Consider the following 21305-nt stretch of genomic DNA (forward strand, 5'->3'; position numbering starts at 1 on the left):
GCGCCGTTGCCGTGAGGGAGCGGGAAGGCGCCGGGCTCCCCCGCGTCCTTATGGCTGCGGGACACGGCCCGCGCCTCGGGCGCGACGCCGCGGGGAGGGACGGGACGGGACGGGGAGGGAGAGCGCCGCGTCACGGCCGAGGGGGGAACCTGGGCCGCGGCCCTCGGCGTTGAGCGGGTTTCTGGTGGCGCGGGAGACGGCGGGGCGGCGAGTTGCCACAACATCCTGCCCGTGCTTTCCTCATCACGTCTCGTCCGGCCGTTGCTTGAGCAAGGTGGCTTAGGGTGAGCCGTGCTAAAATTAGGGGTTTATGGTAATCCAGGTGGATGTTTTCCATTGGGTGGCTGCTGCGCTCTCAAGCTCAAATTAGGCCCGATCTACACCCCAAGAAAATGGAGCCCTGGTGGCTTCTGCCACTTCTGGTCTGTGGGAGCTGCGCCTGCCCCACACGCTCACTTGTGTGCAGCCATCGAAGTGGGGTACATTAGCAGGGGTTGTGTGATGTAACTCTACAAGCATGATGAAATTCTTGGTGAAGAGCTTTCAGGGCGTGCAGCGGGGGGCTGTGAAGGCGTAGCTGTAACGGTGGAAACAGCAGCAAAGTCAATGCTTTACACCTCAGAAGCCGCGTTTCTTGTAGGAGTGGATACAAGCCTAGCTGATGAGGGGGGGGAGCTGCAGCCACATCTTGCGGTAGCAAGCCCACATGGTGCAAGGCGGTTGATGATACGAGGAAGAGGGGAGCAGGAAGGCAACAGCTGGTCCTTCCTCTAAAACCATGCTGCTTCCTGATTGCGCCTGGGAAGGAAAACCCTTCTGGGAACAGAAGACACAACCAGCAGAGCCACTGTACAGAAACAGCACAGGACAATCTAGCACAGATGCCAGAGAAGATGCATTTCATCAGTTGACTAGATTCACATTTACTTACTTCTATACCTCACTTGTTCATTTTTTTTAAGACGTTTGAGAAGTTCTTTTTTATAATTATGAGGAAACACTAGCTACCTTCCTTTTCTTGATAAATGGCAATCTTTGATGTTTTTCATTCACAGTAACCCCCAGCAGTTGCTGCTCTGGGGTTCCATGGCTGCTTATGCAGTACCCTGCTCTGACGACAACCACGATTATCCCATTTCTTCATTCTTCTTAACTAAACTTGATGGCAGTGGACATCAAAGAAAGAAGATGATGATGAAAATATGTTTATAACTTCACAGAAAGAGGCAGGAGTTTTGACACACAAAACCCATGAAGCACCCCCAGCCAGCTGCAGAAAAAATGCTTCCTAAAAGGCAGCAGCTCCTCCAGTTCATGGTGCTGCTCTCTACCCTCCACATCATACATACTGTGCCTGTGGATTTAAACTGTTTGTGTATCTTAAGTCCCTGCCCGCGCTCCCCACTCCCCCTTTTTATGTTAATTCTTGTAGAAAAAAGTGTTCCAGTATCACAGGCTCCAGCCTTCTCCAGGAATGCACCCTCAACAGGGTATGTCTGTTCCAGGGTGAAGAAGGAACTACAAAAAAGCAAATGTGCTCTTAAAAAAGGTAGAATTTAATGACTGCATGAAGATAAAAATATCTCTGATTTTTCAAAATGGTCCTAATGCCATTTTGAAAAAAGTCTCAGGTTGAAGAAAAAACTTCTACCTTCTCTAGTGCCAAGCAAAATCGACAGAAACTTCTGAATTAAAAAGTAGAAAATAATTCAATAGCAACTGCAATGTGTAAGGACTAAGATAACTACACTAGAGCAGAGGAGCAGTGGCAATTAAAGGACAAAGGCAGCTAAAGGCAGTTAAAAGAATATGAACCTCACGCCACTGCCTGCTTCTGCAAACTATACAGTTTCTCTGCAAACATCAGAATTGATGCATCCTTGACCCTAGTCAGTAAAGAAATAGTGACTGAAGACCACCTTTTTTTATTATTTACTCAAATTCTTCTATTTACACTTGTCAGATAATCTTGCTGTGCTGCTCGTGCTTCCCTGTAAGCCTCTCTCTGCCAGGAGCTTCCTTGGCAGAGAACTGAACAAGCACATACAAGGAAGGACGGTACCCTGGTTCACTGGCATTTTATTTTGAGACATTACTAACTGCCCAAGCATACCCACTCTGAGGTGTGTTTGTTTCTTTATCAGAGGGTTGTTCACAACTAATTTGAAGTATTTGCATTGGTGGAAAAAACCTGTTTCTCTAATCTGTGAGCTCGCCTTTCTCAGGAATTCTGGAGCTTTTAGGGCTTAGTTTGTGTTTGTAGTGGTGAAAGGCTTGATTCCTGTTTTCTGTGGCCTGCCTCCCCCTTTAAGTATGCTTGAATTGGAGAACAGATCACAACTTCAGACAGCATCAGCATGGCAGAACTGTGTGACAGACGCAAGGAGATTTGTGTTTCAAGAGGTCATCTAATCTATAGTCAGAAACCCATGACAGATGCCAGAGGACACGCACGTGGACACATTCTGACCTACTGTTTCAGAACAGGAAACCATGCCCTTAAGAGAGGGACCTGTGTGAGCTCCTGGCTTAAATAAAGACCCAATACCAGCTGACAAGCTTGTCAGCATCTGGCCTCGTTGGGAGGTAGCATCTCCCAATTCTCAAATTTCTGCTCTACTTTAGGAAATAAAAAAAAAAAATACAGCTTGGTACCATAACCTGGAAAGTGTTGCCATTCCCTGACCTAGATTTTGTCCCCCAAGGCAGGATTAGTTGTCACTAAGCCACTCTGGTGACATCCTTGTCCATTTTGTCTCCAGAAATCAGGAGATTTTCCTAGTCTCCACTGCCCTTACTGTCAAGAAGTTTTTTTCCCACCCGGCAGCGGTAATTACTCAGCAGAGGCAGTGGGAGAACCCAAGCACCACAGCTCCGGGGCTACCACGTGAAGCTGGTAGAGGCATGCCTTTCTCTTCTGCCTTTTGTTTCCTTTAGGGTGGGGTGGGCCACACATGTCCCAGCCCTTAGGGCATCTTGCTGCTCTTCCTTTTTGCTTCACTAGTTTCCTTGGCTCCCTTGCGTTCAGGTGCTTCACTAGTTTCCTTGGCTCCCTTGCGTTCAGGTCGTCTTAGTAGCGGATGTCTGGCACTTGCTGCTCCTTATAAGCTATTGCTGCTTCCAACAAAGATGTTAATGCTGTTAGCGTGGCTTGCCTCCTGTCACTCAGGGGTCCCATTTCCTCCACCTTTGGCGCTGCCCACGTGCTGGAGCACTGCCAGGATTGCGTACAGAGCGGAACTACAGATTCCTTCCCTAGACAAACCCCAGGAGTGCTTTTGTGGTTAGATCGTTCCTGGGTTCGCTCCAACAGGCAGCAAGACCACGCTAGGTTTCCCACACCCTCCATCCAGCATCATCGTACAGCGCTATTCTGCTATACTAGGCAAACCCAGACGCCTCTCTGCCCGTAAAGCAGAGGATGTCCAAGCCTAAAACAATTACAATACAAAGGTATCGTGCAGCTGCTTTCTCCTCATCTTTGAGGATTACAGGAAATAAAAATTCTTAAAGCTTTTAAAAAGCTATGTAGCCCCATGGACTAGGCCACGATGACGGCATTCCCTGAGCTGTCCTAGATCCATGTCAGTCACAGTTGCAAAAACCTCCCTCACAGCTCCCACTAGATACCTTCCCTACGGAGGAACCGAAGCATAGCCTGCTCTATATGGGATGAGCCGTACATAAGGTGGCTGTGTGTCCATATACACCAATCTGACCCTGGGAACAGGAAAATGACTCACAAACTATAAGCATAGCCCACACTACCAGCTTTTAAACTGTTTTAGTTCCTTTGCCCTCCTAGGGAACAATGACCAAGGGTGGCAATTAAGAGGTAACATGCAAGAACTCCCGGTTTTCAGAGAGAATGCCACACAAAACAAGTAACCAGTTACACCCACCTCTGGGGAAAAAAAAAAAAAAAAAAACAAAAACAAAAACAAAACAAACAAAAAACCAAAACAAAACAACAAAAAAAAAACCCCACCCACCCCAAAACAGGTATGCTGAATGACTTGCTACTCAAGCACAGAGCAGACCCTTCCTTTCCACTCCCTTAAGCTCAGCTTCACCACAGAAATACCCTCTCACCACTTACTGAAGTTTCTGCCCTGTATCAGCTTTTCTGTATTCAAATGATGCTGATCATCACATAAATGAATGAGATAGAACCACTATCCAACAAGCTGAAATAAAAATTTCCAGAAAAGGCCACCTGTTCTTGAACAAATCATTAGATTTTCCTTTCAAGGCTTCCAGATCTCTGCTTTTATTTTATCTACTTGACTCAGAAACAGAATATTCTAGAGCACAAGCATAAAGTTCCTGAAAAGCTGCAATTATATTTAAGTGGGCCAATTGTGAAATATTCTACCCATTTTCCATACAGGCATTCAGGAATAAGACCTGTTGTTTCTATCCTGAGATTGTATCATGAGACTACCCCATTTTGACACGGAATTAGGCATGGAGCCATTTTTTGCATTTCAGGAAACATTTACAGTATTGCAATAAACCTCCAAATTTCTATGAGACAATGTCAAACAGCTGATTGTAAACAAACTTATCACGTGTCCAATAAGATTAGTAATTTGAACTTGCATCTAATATTCAATCAGGCAATCCAAGAGGCAGAGAACATTGGTAGTCAGACGAGGCTCCTATTTCTCTTTCCCCAGTTCTCCAGAAGCCTAGCCAGGTCATGACTCAATCAACAATTTTTGGGGAACGAAGTGACAGAGATGAGGGAACCAGCAAGTTATCTAGATACTCGCTTTGCATTTTGGACACGGTACCAAAAGGACTCTTCACCCAACTCCTTTAAAAGGTCATTGGGAAAATATTTTCTTTCTTTTAAGAAAAGACACAAACCATCAATATTTCCTACCCTCCTAACCAGAATTTTCCAGAGAAGTACAACTAGCCACAGCAATTTATTTAGACAAAAGTTTTACTCATCGCAGCTGTAATACCTTGTCCAACAATTTCAAGGGCCAGGAGACATAATGGAAACCATACAGAGGTCTCTACCGGGGTGTTCCATAGATCCTCCCCTCCTTCCCCCCTCCCAAATCATAGGTGGTAAACGACATGTGAAATAAGCATCTTTCAAAAACAAAATGAGGCATTCAGAAGAGATTGTATTTCAAGCAGAAACTATGAACGAGATCAGTGGATAGAGTAAGATTTCTCTCCATAGTACAGTTAAGAAACAATTTTAGTGAGGCACCTGAAAAAAGGTTTGAGCTAGTAGATCGTTAAATGTTACCATAAAACTTTTTAATTACTTCTATATTTGCAATACAAAATATTAAAGTACACCAACAAATCAGTTTCAAATTTCTTTCTGTCACAGACTCATTTTATAATCAAACTGTTTTATTTATAGGGCAGCTTTTTCCCTCTGCATTTGTCACTGTTTCTCAATAACTTTTGAAACCATTCAAGGAGAGGTGGAATTGCCATGCATTCCTGCAACTTTTATGAAGAATCCGTGCCTGGAGAGAAAGCCCCGAATCCGGTGAGTAAGAACTCCAATACGATGAACCCTACCCTGTCCGAACTTACACACTCCAGACTAGTCCAAGCTGCATTTTGACAAGCCCAGCAGATGTCAGAGAAAACACAGGAGGAAACCGAGGCTACTATGGTAGAAGAAAGAGGTATAAAGCACACAAATCCATCCCAAGCTTTGTTTCGCTACTTGGAGGGCAGCTTTCATTTTAATTGGCAATTTAAACCTGTTTAACATGCATTTTTCTCACCATTTTGTGGGTATCAAAGTTACTTCAGATGACAGTATAATACTGACCTAAAGTGTTAATATAGCTTCAATAGTATTGTTTTTAGCAGATAAACCTCAACATGATTTTTAAATTGTTTGTCAGAGTAGACTACAGTCTATGAGCAAGCTTTCTCTACGACACTTAAGAATGGGCTTTTACAAGGCTTATACTGCTACATATAACATTTTAAAGAACAAAACACATTTGGGATCACGTTCAAAACACTGTTTTTTAAAATATCATGATATTTTAAAGAGACTAACAATTTATTCAATGCAAATGCAAAGTATAAAGTTCTGGAGTTCCAAATACACATCCAGTCTGCCATTTCCAGTTTTGTGCAAATTAATTTACTCAAAATAATTTCAAATCTAGCATAGTGTCAATAACGTCCAACCTCCTCTAAGTTACAGAACTGATGTTTTTCACATCTGCTTGAAATTAAGACTTCCCAATCTTATTAGATTTAGTTTTGATTTACAAGAAAGAAAAAAAAACTGTAAACAATTACTGTAAAACCAGTTAGCAACAAAAATGAGTGACAACTGTCAGTCTTCAAATATAATTTAAGTTACGCCCTTTCCTTACCATCAGCTTGTAGTCAAGTACGTAAATAAATACAAGAACTAACACAAATAAAAGTTACTACTATAAGAAAATACACTATATGCTGTAATTTGGAAGAAAATATTATACAATATTGGCTGCATCGTTTGAAATACGTATTTGAATGCTTAAAACAGTTTGATGCTAAACAGTTAAACCTCCTCTTTGTGTACAGGACTATGCTTTTACTCACCATTAGAAATGTGTTTTGTGATGAATTTTATACTAGTATATTAAACTCCTAAATGTGAAAATGACTCAAGTCATTTAGTGAAAGAAGATACCATAGGCACCATAATATTTTTTTTCTTTTTAAACAAAATCTGGTGATGAACCAGCAGTAACAAAATAGCATGAAAATTAAAAGGCACATTCAGGCAACAAATAATCAACACAGTTTGCATGATGCTATATTTAAAAAAAAATAATTTATGCTCTGAATAACTGATTTGATCAGGAACAAATATTCTGGCAGATTCTAATCTGTCAGGAAGAATTAAATTTTGTAAAAGGTGTGCAATTCAAATTCCGTAATTACTTTTTAATGTTGAATTTTGTTTTGTTTTAAGGTCAGTATAAGGCTTATAACCAAGTGCACATTAAGAGGACTGACTACTCCAAACCTCTTGTTTTCTGAGTGCATAGAAATACAATGAGCAATGTTCCTTGCAAGAAGATGTATTCTTGTTCATGTGCAAGTCTAAATCAAGTACTTGAGCGTCTTTCAGGTCTCGGAACACATTTCATAATCGCAGCTCTCCATAGGGCAGGGGCAAGTAAAAGGCTTAGAGTAGTCACACTCAGAATAAGAAGATAGACCTGAAAATTGGAAATAAAAGCCATTACTTCTCTTAGTTATATGGTAAACTAAGAAGTGACTAGAAGTTTGAGGAGATCAGTCTTTTCTGGACAATATTTTCAGAAGATTTCACCTGTCTTCCTAACCAACTATGCGTATTGTTACAAAAGCAAACAAATGAACACACAAATCATCTAATTATCTGTTTACCTGGTCTAAAGATACAAGTACAAAAAAAAATTGTAAGCTTATAGAAAAACAATTATTTACATGTATAGTTAAGAGGTCAGTTTTGAAAGGTCAAGGTTTGCTAAAAGGTCAAAGGCCAAATACCACTTTATTAAAAACCCCAAAACCTATTCTGACTTAATGATATAGCGGCAAAGTGCACTACTATTTTATACACTCAAAAAAGCAAACAAAAATCCCTTTTAAGTTGTACTGCACATCTTCTGGAATAAGATCTTAACTACATATTCTGAAAGACTCTTACAAAATGGCAGTGGGAAGTAGTTTTCAGGTCTCAAACAGAAAAATTACTTTTGGAAATTTCAGAGCTGTATAAACCTATCGAGTAGACAATCACGTAAGAGCTGCCAACATAAAAAAATGAAAGCCTAAAGGCCTCGAAGCACAGTGGGTGGGCCCCAAAACTAGTTCTGTGATCACGTAGGGGTACCTTGAAACTCTATACAAACATACAATATTTATAACTCCTGATTATATGCAGGAACGAACATGAAAATGAATCACCTTTACCTACACAAGTGAACAGCGTTGTGTAAGTTTTTCACACGTGCTTTATTTGGAATTGGTTCCAGCATTATACAGCCCACGTGCTCACACAATGAAAAGCTCGCAGCGCCAGCACAGTATTTTTGTGAGCAGAGATACAGAGAAGGCGGCAGCTAGCAGTAGAAAGTTAGATCAGTTGTTGTATCTCTATAGCCATGATTTACTTGATTTCATATTAAAAAAAAAAAATAATAGCATTCTCACAGCTTCAATATAAAACTAAGTTTAAGGTTTCTTTCCTATGTGATTTTTTTCTATGACTACTGAAAAAGCTGTCTGTTTCTTCTGCAGAGGTTTTAAAATTAACAAGCTTTGTAGGTAAATATTACAAGTTTGTTTGCTTGTTTAAATATTAAGGCCATTTCCACTTCACCATATCTGCTCTCTGGTTCTTATTCACTGATTATTTCCTTAGTCAAACCCTGTACTCTCAGTTACCTCTTTCTATAGCTGCATCAGGCTTTTAAAAGCAAAGGCTTTTCAGTCTTAGTGATTTGGGTGCTATCTACAACTCACTGCCCAGTTATAAGTGACAGCAGTTAAGGCAAAGCTATTTAAAAGTAAAACCTGCTATTTAAAATACTAAAGTACAATATAAAACAAGTAAAAAAGGGAATTAAGAACCCTGTCAGGGACGTAAATCTCTCAATTTGTATGGGCTGATTCTGCTTGTTAGCAGTTGAGAGAAGCCACAAAATTGGAATGTATTGGTATATTTCGAATAAACTGTAATACAAAATCCCAGTAAGTTAGTCAGGTGCAAAAATTGAAGTTAATAACTATGGAACAGCTTACCTCCCGAGATATGATCCCTGCTCTGCGTGCTCTACTTCCCAGAACAAAAGAGAATTCACTGACTTGTGCCAGTCCTGCTGAGACAATCCACTTGATATACTGGCTGGTCTTTGGAAGAATCAGAGAAAGCACGAGCACTGCCAAGACAAACTTTAAAAATTGGGGGGTTTGGGGGGTTGTTGTGGGTTTGTTTTTGTTTTTAAATAAAAGAAGTGCAATAGATCAAATAGTACAATATTTGTAAGATACATAGCATCAAATACAATAATTCTGGACATAAACTAAATATATAGACTTCTAAATACATCTTCTGTCTTAATGTCAAAAGAGACAAATATACACTGCTCAGTAAAAAGTAGTATCTTGTGTACTGTAATAAAAACACTTAATAACTTTGCTGCAAATCCCAAGCTAAACAGACGTTTCTCCATGTGTAACTTATTTTTAACATTAAATGAAATCTTTTTAATATCCTAAGAACATAAGTACTATAGAATATAGTACCAAACTGTATTCTAGTCAGTAAAACTCCTCCAAATACAGATTTACAGTAAAGATGTAATATTCTCTGTTATATAAGATGTTCAGCTCTTGCACAGAGTTTTCATTAGGGTATGCAGCACAAAGATTATTTAGACCGTTAAAAGATAAAAAAAGAGAAAAAGAAAATACCTTCATTATGACCACGGACAATGTAAGGAATAGTAAGACTGTGAGTTCATATATTACAAAGGTGGGGAAAACATGAAGTCCTGGAAGGAAAGAAAACAATATTTCAAAGTTTAAGGCCAAAATCTTGCTATGATAATTTTCTGAGTTAGTAATAGGTTTAATTAAACTCAAAAACAAACAAACAAAAGCCCTAGCATACCTACCAACACTACCTACTTAACCATTAAAGCACCTCCTACATCATCCAATCATTTTTCCTTTGGATAGGTTTAGCACAAACAATATTCCCAATTGAGTTAAATTATGTATGACCAATGCATGAGCACTTTCATTTATCAGTTTTCCTCTCTTCCACACCAGTCAACAATCCAGAATCTGAACTAAAACACACCTCTAATGAAAGCTATAAAAATACTGCAGGAAAACAATTCCATTGTTCTGCACAGCGATTGTAACGTACACTTTGCTAGCCATTTAACATTTTTGTATAACATGGTAATGGACTATCCTGTGGGAGGAACATGATATTCAGTATTTGCACAGACTATAGCTACAGCAGAAAATGTAATTGTTTTGATCCCATGCCCCTCGCATGCAAACACTGAAGTCACCTGAACTGGAAAAGTCACTTAGACTGGAATCAGGTAAAGTTGTAAACCCTGAGCATGGTCTAACAATTAAGGAATTATACAAAACCCCACTGCTATGATGATGTTGGAAGGAGTTTTTTGGGGGGTGGGGGTAGGTGTCTGTGGTTTGGTTTTTTTTTTTTGTTCAATGTTTTTGTCATTTTTATTGGGTAATTATATGAAGCAAGACAACAAGAACAATAAAGAGCACTGAAATTTAAAACCAAATCATGCTAGTATTAAACAGAAGAAAAAGTAGTATTTGTTGTAGAAGTCCTGGAGTCACTGAGGAAGAACCTTACTTCCAGCTGATTAAGTCCTTTTTTTCCTCCTAGGGTATGAGGAACTTCTGCAGGCAAACATAACTGTGTATCTTTGGAAGTACATCTCTTTCTTAAAAAGAGGAACCAAAATAGCAGTGATGCTCCTGATAAATCCGTAATAATTGGCAGTTCTCCACACCAGTTATTTCTGGTGAAGGGCAAGAGTTTAGCTTTCTAAAGCATGAGGCACATAAATTGATGCTGTAACATTTTATTTTAACACAAGACAAGTTTTCACTCATTTTCCCTGTCCGATAGAGCTGCAGAGCCAGAAGAATTGTAGAGAACTAAGAGTCATCTTCTATTCCTGAGTGCGCAAGAGAAGTTACTTACAGTAACTGCATGATGTTTTGTCCATCTGCACATTCCATTGTGGATGAAAATGTACTTCAAGTACACTGGATTTTTATACAAGTACTACCCAGTCAGCATGCACACACCCTGTTTTATTTCTTAATTTCCTTCCATCTACTGAAGCACAAGTGAATACTATCAGAATAAGGGGAAACATGGCAAAATAAGAGACAAACACCACCCAAAAAAAAGGAAATCCTAATGCGCGAGGGGCAAGTGGCTTCTGGTTTTGTACTGTTTATCATATGCACATTGCTCATTCACATACATGAAAAGCAACTAGAGAAATACAGCCTGTAACAATGTCATGTTTGGTAAGGGGGCCAACTCTGCCACATCTGGAATTGAAGACTTCAGAGGGAGGCTATAAATACAGCCCAATGCTCGCATCACCACTGGCTATTCTACCTTTTCACTTCTGGAGCAGACAGGCAGCCTGAACTTCATTTGGAACAGCTTCCCGATGTAGAGATTATTACTATATTCAAAAGAGCTGAGGCACAAACTACCAGAGATTTCTATACTAACCTGTGGAGGAAGTGTTTGCAAGGTGAAGCAAGCCTAAACCTGTTACATAGACTACTCTGAGCAAACAAACAAACATCCCAGCACGCAGACGTGTTTTGGGGGAAATAAATCATAGTGGATTTGCCCCAGCCCAAGACGAAAACAGAATAACCCCATAAGTCATGGCAGACTGCTATACAAGCACATGAAGCCTTCCTGACAACTCCAATGCCGTCAGAAAGATTAACTTCACAGACAGAAGGTACGTGAATATGGGCATTCGCTTCACTGGTTTTAATCAGACTTTGCAACTAAGCTCAGGAGTCACTATGGACTCGTTCTCTACAATGGAAGAAAAACTCCAATCAAATATTTCAAGAACTTCAGCACCATCATCAGGTAGCATGTGGCACGTTGACCCCTTACCAATAACTAGGATATCACTTTGGTATGTTTTCAGAGCGCTGAGCATATGCCACCAGACTTCAATTCTAAACAGTGCTCTGGAATAGCTGGAATAGAGGTCTTGGGGTGAAGGTGACCTTGCATCAATGTCAAGCCAAAAAGCACAGTTCACTCGTGTAAGTTGGTGCATGTTCTTCTATGGATGATTACAGGCAAGATTTTGCACATTCTTTTTATAAGTACTTTTTTCTTAACCCTAACTTTCTCCCCCTCCCCCCTGATTAGACAGATTCCACCAATCTGCTGGATGGCCGCTAAACAGCACATCAAGATCCAAATGCAGTCACAACCACATCCTGGAAAATCCAGCATCAAGAAAAATAAATCCAGGAGATCCTTGATGGCAAACAAGATTACAGAAACCAGAACTTGTTTGGTCAAATTGAAGCCAGTAGAATGAATTCTGGCACGTTCTCAAGTCAGGACATCAGAATCTTAATGAACCTAAGTTCATAGCTAGCAAATGCAATAAATGCTACAGCCCTGGCTAGATTAAGTAGGGAGGGGAAAACCAACATTCATCTCTATTTTTCTGCAAAGGGGAAAGTCCTCTTGATTCTATTGTCAGTTCTGAAAGCTTGAAACCTCCAAGTTTCATTGTGTTCCACGGGGGACAACAAAGCAGTAGAGCTGGATGAATAGCGAGAAGGCAATGTGTGTCACCTAATGAATTCCAGTTGGGATCTTTCCTTGATTTCTCTCAAATTCAAAAGAAATGGTAAGAGGCACATCAGAGAAACGTTGTGTGTGTGTTTGTTCTGAAAAGTGGTAGCGCTGACGCTGTCAGCATCACCCATCTTCTGAAGAAAAAAACCGCACTCTTAAAGGGTTTTCAGCATCTTGCATTCAAGGTCCAATGCTGACCACAAGATTTACCCAGAAGGGAAACATGGAGCCTGGCAAGCAAGTACATGTGTACAGAACATTGGGGATACACAACTTTGTCAGTCAGTGGAAGCAATGTGCCTCCTCACCGCTGGCAGGTAGGGTCCTGATGCCCAATTACAAACTCCATACACCCTGTAGACTGACAAAAAATGGGATATTGGAGCCTTGAGGCGGGGCGGGGGAAGGGGGAAGTCAAACAGTCTATGCAAAGATGTCTTCCATCTTTCTAAAAAGCAATCAAAACAAAATCAAACGATGCAGAGGTGGAAAGGGGAGGATCTGAGTATTAGGTACCAAAACAGAAATGAGAAAATTCGTTCTCAAAATGTGGCTCTAAAGGATTGGTCCAGATGTGCTCTCACAAATATCAGTGAGGACAGAAACTGACAGGAACTTTCTAACCTCAGCAGACAGCATAGAGAGCCAGAAAACTTAAAGAACACACAGAGGCCTGACACACAGATGGAGAGTAACTCAAAGTACAGCTGTTAATGCCTAACTGCAAAGGGGTATTATTCCCCCAAATGCACCCATGCGCGAATTTGCAAGCAGTAGCATTACACAGGTCAAGCTAAGGGCAGGACCACTGCTATAGATACTACACGAGCAAGTATGATTCAGCTCGGCTTTTAGGCACCAGAAGGATTTCTGTAGTGAGAACAGAAAAGCGGGCATTCAAGACAAGCAAAATAGGAACTACCTTTTCCAAATGACTTATTTACAGTCACTTTTCAATTAAGTCAAATTTTTCTATTTATTCCTTTATTCTAAAAGGAACAGAAATTGTATTGCTGCAGTGGTATACCATCCCACCTCAGGATCTCAAGTGTTTCTGCTCTCTATAATAGGGTGCTTGCTGCATATAGCAACAAGCCTTCTCTTTAGGCACAGCGGGGAGGGGGGACGGAGAATCTTTCCCTGGGGCCTTTATATAATTTCACATAGTAAATTTCTCTATGGATACATATCATTTGCATGCATATATAAGTAGAGAGCAAGCAAGAAGTCTTTTCTTACTAGATTTCTTTTGAAAAAGTTTAAAGAATACTTTTTATCTTACTCAGGTTTTCTCTTCAACATAACATCACTCCTTTGTAAAACCTACCTCTGTGCCACCCCACAAAACTTCCTGTTAACCACAAAATTTGAAAGTAATTGGAAGTAAAGGGTGAAGGGGGGGATAACATTTGGGGGGGGAGATTTGATATTTTTGTAGGGTTTTTTGGTTTTGTTTTTGTTTTACAAGCAAGCATTGTCACATTTTGTCAGAGCCCTATAACATAGCTCATTTTTCTGATTTTTAGCTAACTTTCCTCTTAGGCAGGAATAACACCCATTTTCTGTAAAACCAAATAAACTTGTTATGCAGTTTCTTTCCCTTCTTGCAATTATAATGGTAGCAACAGTTAAAAAATATATTTTTTTTTAATTCTGTAACTGAACTACCAAAATAATTTCCTTACAGTATAACGCAGGCTATATGGAGTGCTGCCAGCATGCCAGCTGAGGTCTTGCTATTTTCTTGTACTGTACCAAAGTCTCACCTCCAGTCTTAATTTATGTAGTCACAAGAGTGTAGGACAGTATTTGTGTTCAGTCCATTGTAAAATTAACTTTGGGCTTTTAATTAGTTGTCATGCTTTGTAACCCTGGTAACACTTATCTGCTCCATCGCCATCTTTACTAAAACACGTAAAGAACTCACCTGTGAGCATTTAGCAATTACTTATCCAACCTTGTCAGTATATGGGCCCAAGAGTTTCACCATAGCTCACCACTTTCCTCCCTTTCTTAAAAAATAAAGTTATTCAAATTCAACATCTATTACTAAGCAATCTGACTGATCAGCGCAGGCTATTCTCATGGACTGGGTAAAACAAAAATCAAGACTGGCAAGCATAACCATTTCCTTTTTATTTTGACAACACCAGAAACAGTTTTAGTTTCTGTTATGAAACAATGGCTATCAAACAGGTACATAAGGAGAGGCATTAAAATTACGCTGATGGGACTTCACTATTACCTGAATAAATATATGGAGATAAAAAGAACAGCAGAAAAGTTAAAATCAGAAGAAAAAACAAGGGTGGTCTTGAGGAAAAAAAAAAAAAAAAAAAACAACCACAAACAAAAACCAAACCCCCAAACCCTAAGGATTTTCTGAGTAAGCATGCTTTGAAGGAGGTTGGATTTGTGTAACAGGATGCATTCAAACCCCCTACTTTGGGCTTTGCAATGCCCCCAAAATAGGACATGCATTTCCTATACAACGCACAGGAAGAGACGAGTGCTTTCACAGGGCCCGTCTCCTTATTCCCTGTACCTAAGCACTTCAGTAACGTCTTTCAGTTTCCTTTAGAGAAAGCATTTTGGGGCATGCATGGACAACTAGAGAATGTAGCTGTTCAAAATTAAGCTACTGATTGTCTGTAAATATTCTCAGAGTGAACTTGTTTTGGATAACAAGCACAATGAGTTACTCTCCTGGTACCAATCTCCTTAGGTATCAATGCTGCATTTCTGTTGGCATTCAGGTAGTCTCTGATATACATCTTGTTCAATTATTTTTTCCCTGTGTTGAGAACACACAGATCACATTTTCCTAGCTAAAGAAACAAGACGCTGTAAAAAAAAAAAAGTAAATCCATTTCCATTATCTTATCCTGCTTCTGGAGAAAACAAAGCCACAAGAACCTGAAATCTACGCTACCAATTGACTCAAAATAGTAATACAATTTTAGTATAAATTACAAATATAGCCGCTGTGAAGACAGAACATTTAAAAAAAAACCCACAAACAAAACCCAAACCAACACCCAAACAAAAAACTTCTTCCCTTAGAATTTTTAGTTGCATGCTTTAAATAGTGTGAATTCAGAATTAACAATGAAAAACTGTCATTAAAACAAAAATTGAGAGTACAACATGGAAATTGCTTATGAAAATGAATGTTACATTTAAAAATATTAGCAAAGGCAAACTAATATTGTGGTCAATTAACAGTTGTAATATTTTAACCAAATAAAATCTATCTCGTCCCCCCAGTTTGTAGACACCAGTTTTTTCTCCTCCCCCGCATTTGTATGTTAACACTATTTTTTTTAAGTAAGTTTTCTTAGAAGTTACCTATGGATGCAAAGAAAATGATGGCAAGAAAGTCACGTATTGGTTCAATACAGGACATAATCTCCTCAGAAACCATGTGACCCTGAGAAGAGATCAGAGCTCCGGCTAAGAAGCATCCCAGCTCCATTGAAACATCCAACAGCTCTGTGATCTGTCAAGGAATAACAGAGAATCTATTGCTGTTCTCTAGCCCTGAGTGATTTTATATACCATTTCACAGTGAAATTATAAAATTGTACATTATACCAAATGTAGGAAATTGCTATGTCTTTATGCATCTTCAAAAACAAATAGAATTCAGTGTATTAATTTCAGTGTTCTGCAGTATTGCAGTTATACAAAAGACTCACAAAACCAATTTCCCCTCCATGTTACGTCCTTCCCCACAAAAACAAAAATAAATTTCTTAATCCACATCGTAACACTTTGTGTCCCTCTTTAGGATAGCATCTGATTTCACAAAACCGAGAAAGACTGTACAGCTTCGGAGTCAGGATTACATAATACATTGAGGCTGTGAAATAAAGAACAGCAGATTTTCCAGCTGTCAAACAGGGGAAAAAATAAAAATCAAAGCTTATGATTTGGGAGAATAGTCTCAATTTAGCAAGAGTCACAGGCATAAATTACATTTTATTATTTTAAATTGGACTAAAATGTGCCTGTGTGCTTTACTGAATAGGGATGCATTTAAGCATGTGAAGTAAACTACTGAAATAAAGCATATTTATTTGAAACAATTCAGACTGCTTCGTTCTTTTTTTATTTGAATACGGTACTAGAGGGAAGAGGGGAGAGACACCGAACTAAAATGAAAGCAACTGCTTAAGGCAATGCTCAGAACATTAAAAAAAAAAAAAAAGCAAGCAGCCCTTTTAGTTGGCAAAAAGTAGGTTTTAAAATAATTACTTTAAAACCATGCTGCTGCTGACCGTCATCTTACTGAGAAGGGCAGTGCTATTAATAGAACATTTAAAACTGAAGACTTATTTTCATACTAATTTAGATTAAGCAACAATATACCACAGTACACTTATGGACAACATTCATCATATCTTGAGCAGTGTTACACTGTAAGGTATGAAGCTGAAACTCAAGTGACTTGAAATTAATGGAGGAGAGCAAAAGACACAATAAACAAGTCTCCAAGCTACGTATAAAATGCCACCTAAAAATAAACCCCAGACTTTTGTGTACTGAAGTATTGATGTCTGAATGCTCATGACATAACTCCATTTGTGCTAACAGGCTGTAATTTATTGCAAGACATTTAAGAAAACAAATTGGTTCTGTCAACGAATAAATAGTTGCTGATCAGGCAAAACCAACAAAATAACATTACAGTGTTACTCTCATTTTAAAACAAAAGAAATTTCAGTGCTTTTCACCACAATTTGAAATTGTAAGAGGGAAGAAGGAAATATACATTAAAAAAATCACCAAAAGATGGATAAGATAAAGGAAACCGTTACGAATAGGAAACATTTAAGTTCTTCTCAATCACACATTAGTTGTTTTAAAGGTCACCACCTCTTGAGTATGATTAAGATTCAATATAGCCCCTTCAAATGAAGTTGGAATTATTTTTACTATTCAGCTATAATCCCCCCACATTTAAATGTTACCAGCTATAACAGAACTCCAGATCAAAACTATTATAGCTAATATTTTAAGTATTTCCATGCACACGGTCAGGTTACCACATAAGAAGGGATTTAGCATCTCTTGTATTGGAACTGCATGATACTCCGCTGTTAGGAGAATCACTATTCAAGTAAGGAGCAATTTAAGTGTGGAAGAAATGCGCTTGTTCAGAAAGCATCAGACATAACTGGAGCAAACTGTAAGTCCCTCTGGGTTTGCTCCCAAAGCATAAAAACTGAATTTGATTCCTTCACTCTATGGCAAGCTAAGTAGGAGCTCAAGAGCCTGGTAGATAAAAAAAAAAAAAAAAGAGCAAATTTTGCTATTTTTTTTGTCTACTCTCTAGGTGCTACACGGCTTCAGGTCGAAGAAATCTATAGGTCACTTTACACACAGAAAAGTGTGAAGTGCATAACAGGGCAAGAAAAGAACAAAAATGATATTATTTTCTTAACGTCATCTCCCCTCCTCTTCAGATTTATATCTAGATTTATACAGAGACTCCTTTTATTATTCCTGTCCTGGTCTCTGGTTGTCCAATAATATTACCAATAAGTGGATACATTTCCTCAACTAAATCTATAGCATCAGGGTTTATTACATTTAATGTGTGGGCACATGCACACACACTGGAGAGGGTTTGTTTACTGTCAGGAAGGCATTCTCAGCAAAATTTCTTATATAAGCCAAACCTGTAAAGTATTTTGCATTTAGTATTCTCTCTCCACTTGCATCATTTTTAACGTTTTGCCTTTAGCAAACAGCCCTGTAACAATTACTGTGAGGGTGGTGAGGCGCTGGAACAGGTTGCCCGGAGAAGCTGTGGATGCCCCATCCCTGGAAGTGTTCAAGGCCAGGCTGGATGGGGCCTTGAGCAGCCTGGTCTAGTGGGAGGTGTCCCTGCCCATGGCAGGGGGTTGGAACTAGATGGTCTTTAAGGTCCCTTCCAACCCGAACCGTTCTGTGATTCTGGGAATTACTAATCCCTAGGCTCTGCACTGTCCTTTTTCCAACTCCTACATTACAGAAAGCTTTTTCAATCAAAATGAAATGAAAAGTTTTGTCAATTTACATGCTTTTCCCAGTACAATTTAGTTTTCAGTTGTTTTCAAAGGTCCCATTTCACTCTAATTCAGAGATGATTGCTTTGCTTTCACTAGAATATTGGATTTTTATGTTCAAATGTTCTACCATAGCAGTAAGTAAAAGAACTAAACATTACTGCTATAACATGTTCTGGTTCAATTTCAACCATTTGTTCAGCAGTTGTTTTGCCTATATTCTCTAATAATGTGTATCTTATTGCTCATCTTTAATCATCATAGAAGCTTAATGAATAAAGTAAGCCAGTAAAATTAAAGAAATCCCTGATGGAAATAAATGTATTAGAACTTCAGGCTTTAATAATTTAAATCTGCCCCAGAGTAAAGGGGTGAATTCTAAGCTTGCATTTTAAGGAAGTAAAGCCTTAACAGAAATGGAAACAATTTTTAGTGAGTCTTGTAAAAACTCCATCTCAATAGTATTTTATTAAATAATCAACTAGAGTATTGAGATTATAGTTCTTCCTTAATATTTGCCTTTTAATCGATAGAAAAGAGTTCATAAGCAGGTTATGAGCAATTGAGAAGTACCCCAGGCAAACAAGGAATGACATTCCTAACACATTGCAGGAAAAAGTATAGACATTTTCACATATAAAGGACTGCACTAATATAGCTATATTTTCTTTTCATCTTTTTGGTACATAAAGCAAGCTGGCAATTTCCCTTCGTTTGCTGCCATCATCCCAGATCAACCATAAGACAGTCAAACTGGAAGCCACTTCTACCCCCTGCCCCTATGTGTATGCACAGTCCTATAAACGTGTAAATGTAACTGCTATCCTTCTTGTCAGATCATGTTTTATTCTTTTACAATTCTTTAGCAACATTTAGCAACTTAGTTTTAAAATAAAACTGACCACTCTTGTCCTGCAGATATCTAGTACAGCAGTTCATTATCAGGATAGTGTTTAAAACAATTTTCCTTGTAATGTTTCTGTAGATGCAAAACATGAAAAAAGCAACACTACACCAGTGAACATGCTGGCCAACTTATAATGTGTTCTTCAGCTCATTGTGCTATACAGCTGGACTGAAAAGCATCAGTTTGGCCATCGATCCTAAATGGTCATATTTAAAACCGTAAGCTAGATTTGCTCTTTATGTTGCAATTCAGGAAAACAGTTCCCCAATTAAAAAAAAAAAAATAAAAAAAAAAGCAGTACCTGCATAACTCAAAGCCTGAAAAGGAGTTGCTGAAAGTGCAATAATGATCTACTGAACCTTTGTTAATGATGACAAGGTACATGATTGAAAGGTGCACAACTGTGTCTCAAAGTCAGCAAGACTTTTATAGGATTGGCACTTGACACAATCCTCACCCTGATCTGCCTAACTAGTTGAGGCGGAAAAGGGAGGGGGGATTTCAATTACTTCTGAGAATATCTGGGAACAGAACAAAGTATCTTAAGCTCCAAATCTTGGTGAAGTATCTCATATTTGAGATTTGTTGCATCTCTTTTAAGTTAGTTTATCAAGAAGAGATGTATTTAAGATCCTGTTTCAGATTTTATGCGTTGCATTGTTATCCAAGTGAGCCAAACAGTTCAGAAATGCTCAAATGTCACTTCCATACAGAAAGTTCTTCACCTGACAGGATAATCCTTACATCAAAATTGCTTACTCACACTGCAGTATAGGAACCTCTTCTGTCCTATCCTACCTCTTGTTTTCCCATATAGAATTTGCCCTTATTGGTAGAGAAACGGCAATTCTTGTTTAATTAGTCATCTGAGATTGTCAAACATAGGAAACAAGTAAAATGAAGTTTATATATAATGTGCATTACACGTGCTAGTGTTACAGATGAACCCCAACACAGGATAAACTTATGTGGACCCCAGAAATCCAGTCAACACTGAAGCACGTAACAAGTAACTGTATGCATGAAGCAGAAATACTGTATCATTTCTAACCTCTTTGTCATGCATTGGAAAGGATGTGGCCTGCCAAATAACTCACATGCTAGATAGAGTGAGAATATTTTGTTTAAAAACATATCTCAGGTTTTCTAAGTGGAGCTGCAGAGTCATCTTTGGTTAAGACCACTAAAATATTCACTCTTAATTCCTCCCTCTACAAATTCAAAAGCTTTTTTAGAATTACACCAGTACGGAAAATTCTGCGATTGCAGATAATTATACAAACCCCACCAATATTTAGGGTTGGTTTTCAAAGGAGAAAGATCTTTGCAGAAAGCATGACAGTTTAATTGTTTTCCTACTTTGCACCCAAAAACTTTAATTTATCCTTTCCAAACACCTACAACATTTTTTTAAATTAGATTTCCATCCCCCATCCTACGTTTTTATTCCTGACATAGTAGGGCATCTATACCAATTAAGATTTGTTTTCTAGAAGAATTGTTTGTTGAACTGTTCAACTGGACAACCAAATAAGTTTTTGTTTTGGTTTTTCATTATTTTTTTTTTTTAAGTCTTTGTGCTCAAACCACAACTTCTAGCATTACTATAATGAATGTATCAGTGTCAGCGAATATCAAGCATCTCAACTGGCTTACTGAGGTTACATGCAGTATCCTTTGTACTTTTCCCTTTGATACATTATTTATCAACTTTAAAAGGAAAAGTGCTTTCCCTTAACGTACACAAAACATTTCCTCCTTCACAAACGCTTCCCATCCTGAAGAAGCATTCTTTTTTGCAGTACGAATCCAATACACTCAAACATATTCTCCCTCAGGTTTGTATAAACGCATATATTATGTAAAGTCATGTAGACAAACTCCTTGTATGTGTGACACGTGGTTTGGGCACAATACGCCAAATTGAGTCAGATCAGTCTACGCAGGC

The 21305-nt window shown here is 38.8% G+C and overlaps 1 protein-coding gene across 5 annotated transcripts in view; it reads right to left on the bottom strand.

Annotated features, from left to right (window-relative positions):
• Positions 1 to 3451: 3451 nt before the first annotated feature.
• TMCO3 (transmembrane and coiled-coil domains 3) overlaps positions 3452 to 21305 on the bottom strand; it is a 37130-nt gene continuing 19276 nt past the window's right edge. Inside the window, exons 11-14 of one of the 5 annotated variants that reach the window (XR_012583987.1) lie at positions 15746 to 15896; positions 9454 to 9533; positions 8782 to 8918; positions 3452 to 7211 (exon numbers count right to left, since the gene is read on the bottom strand). Coding sequence is in view for 1 of the 5 variants with exons in the window: in XM_074560876.1 (XP_074416977.1) it covers positions 7098 to 7211; positions 8782 to 8931; positions 9454 to 9533; positions 15746 to 15896 (495 nt within the window). In the remaining 4 variants the exon portion in view is untranslated. Of the gene's footprint in view, positions 7212 to 8781; positions 8932 to 9453; positions 15242 to 15745; positions 15897 to 21305 lie in introns of those variants that run through there. The other 4 variants (XM_074560876.1, XR_012583989.1, XR_012583988.1 and 1 more) reach the window with 4 other exon arrangements.

This window comes from Larus michahellis, chromosome 1, assembly GCF_964199755.1.
Source record: "Larus michahellis chromosome 1, bLarMic1.1, whole genome shotgun sequence".
Taxonomy (NCBI): domain Eukaryota; kingdom Metazoa; phylum Chordata; class Aves; order Charadriiformes; family Laridae; genus Larus; species Larus michahellis.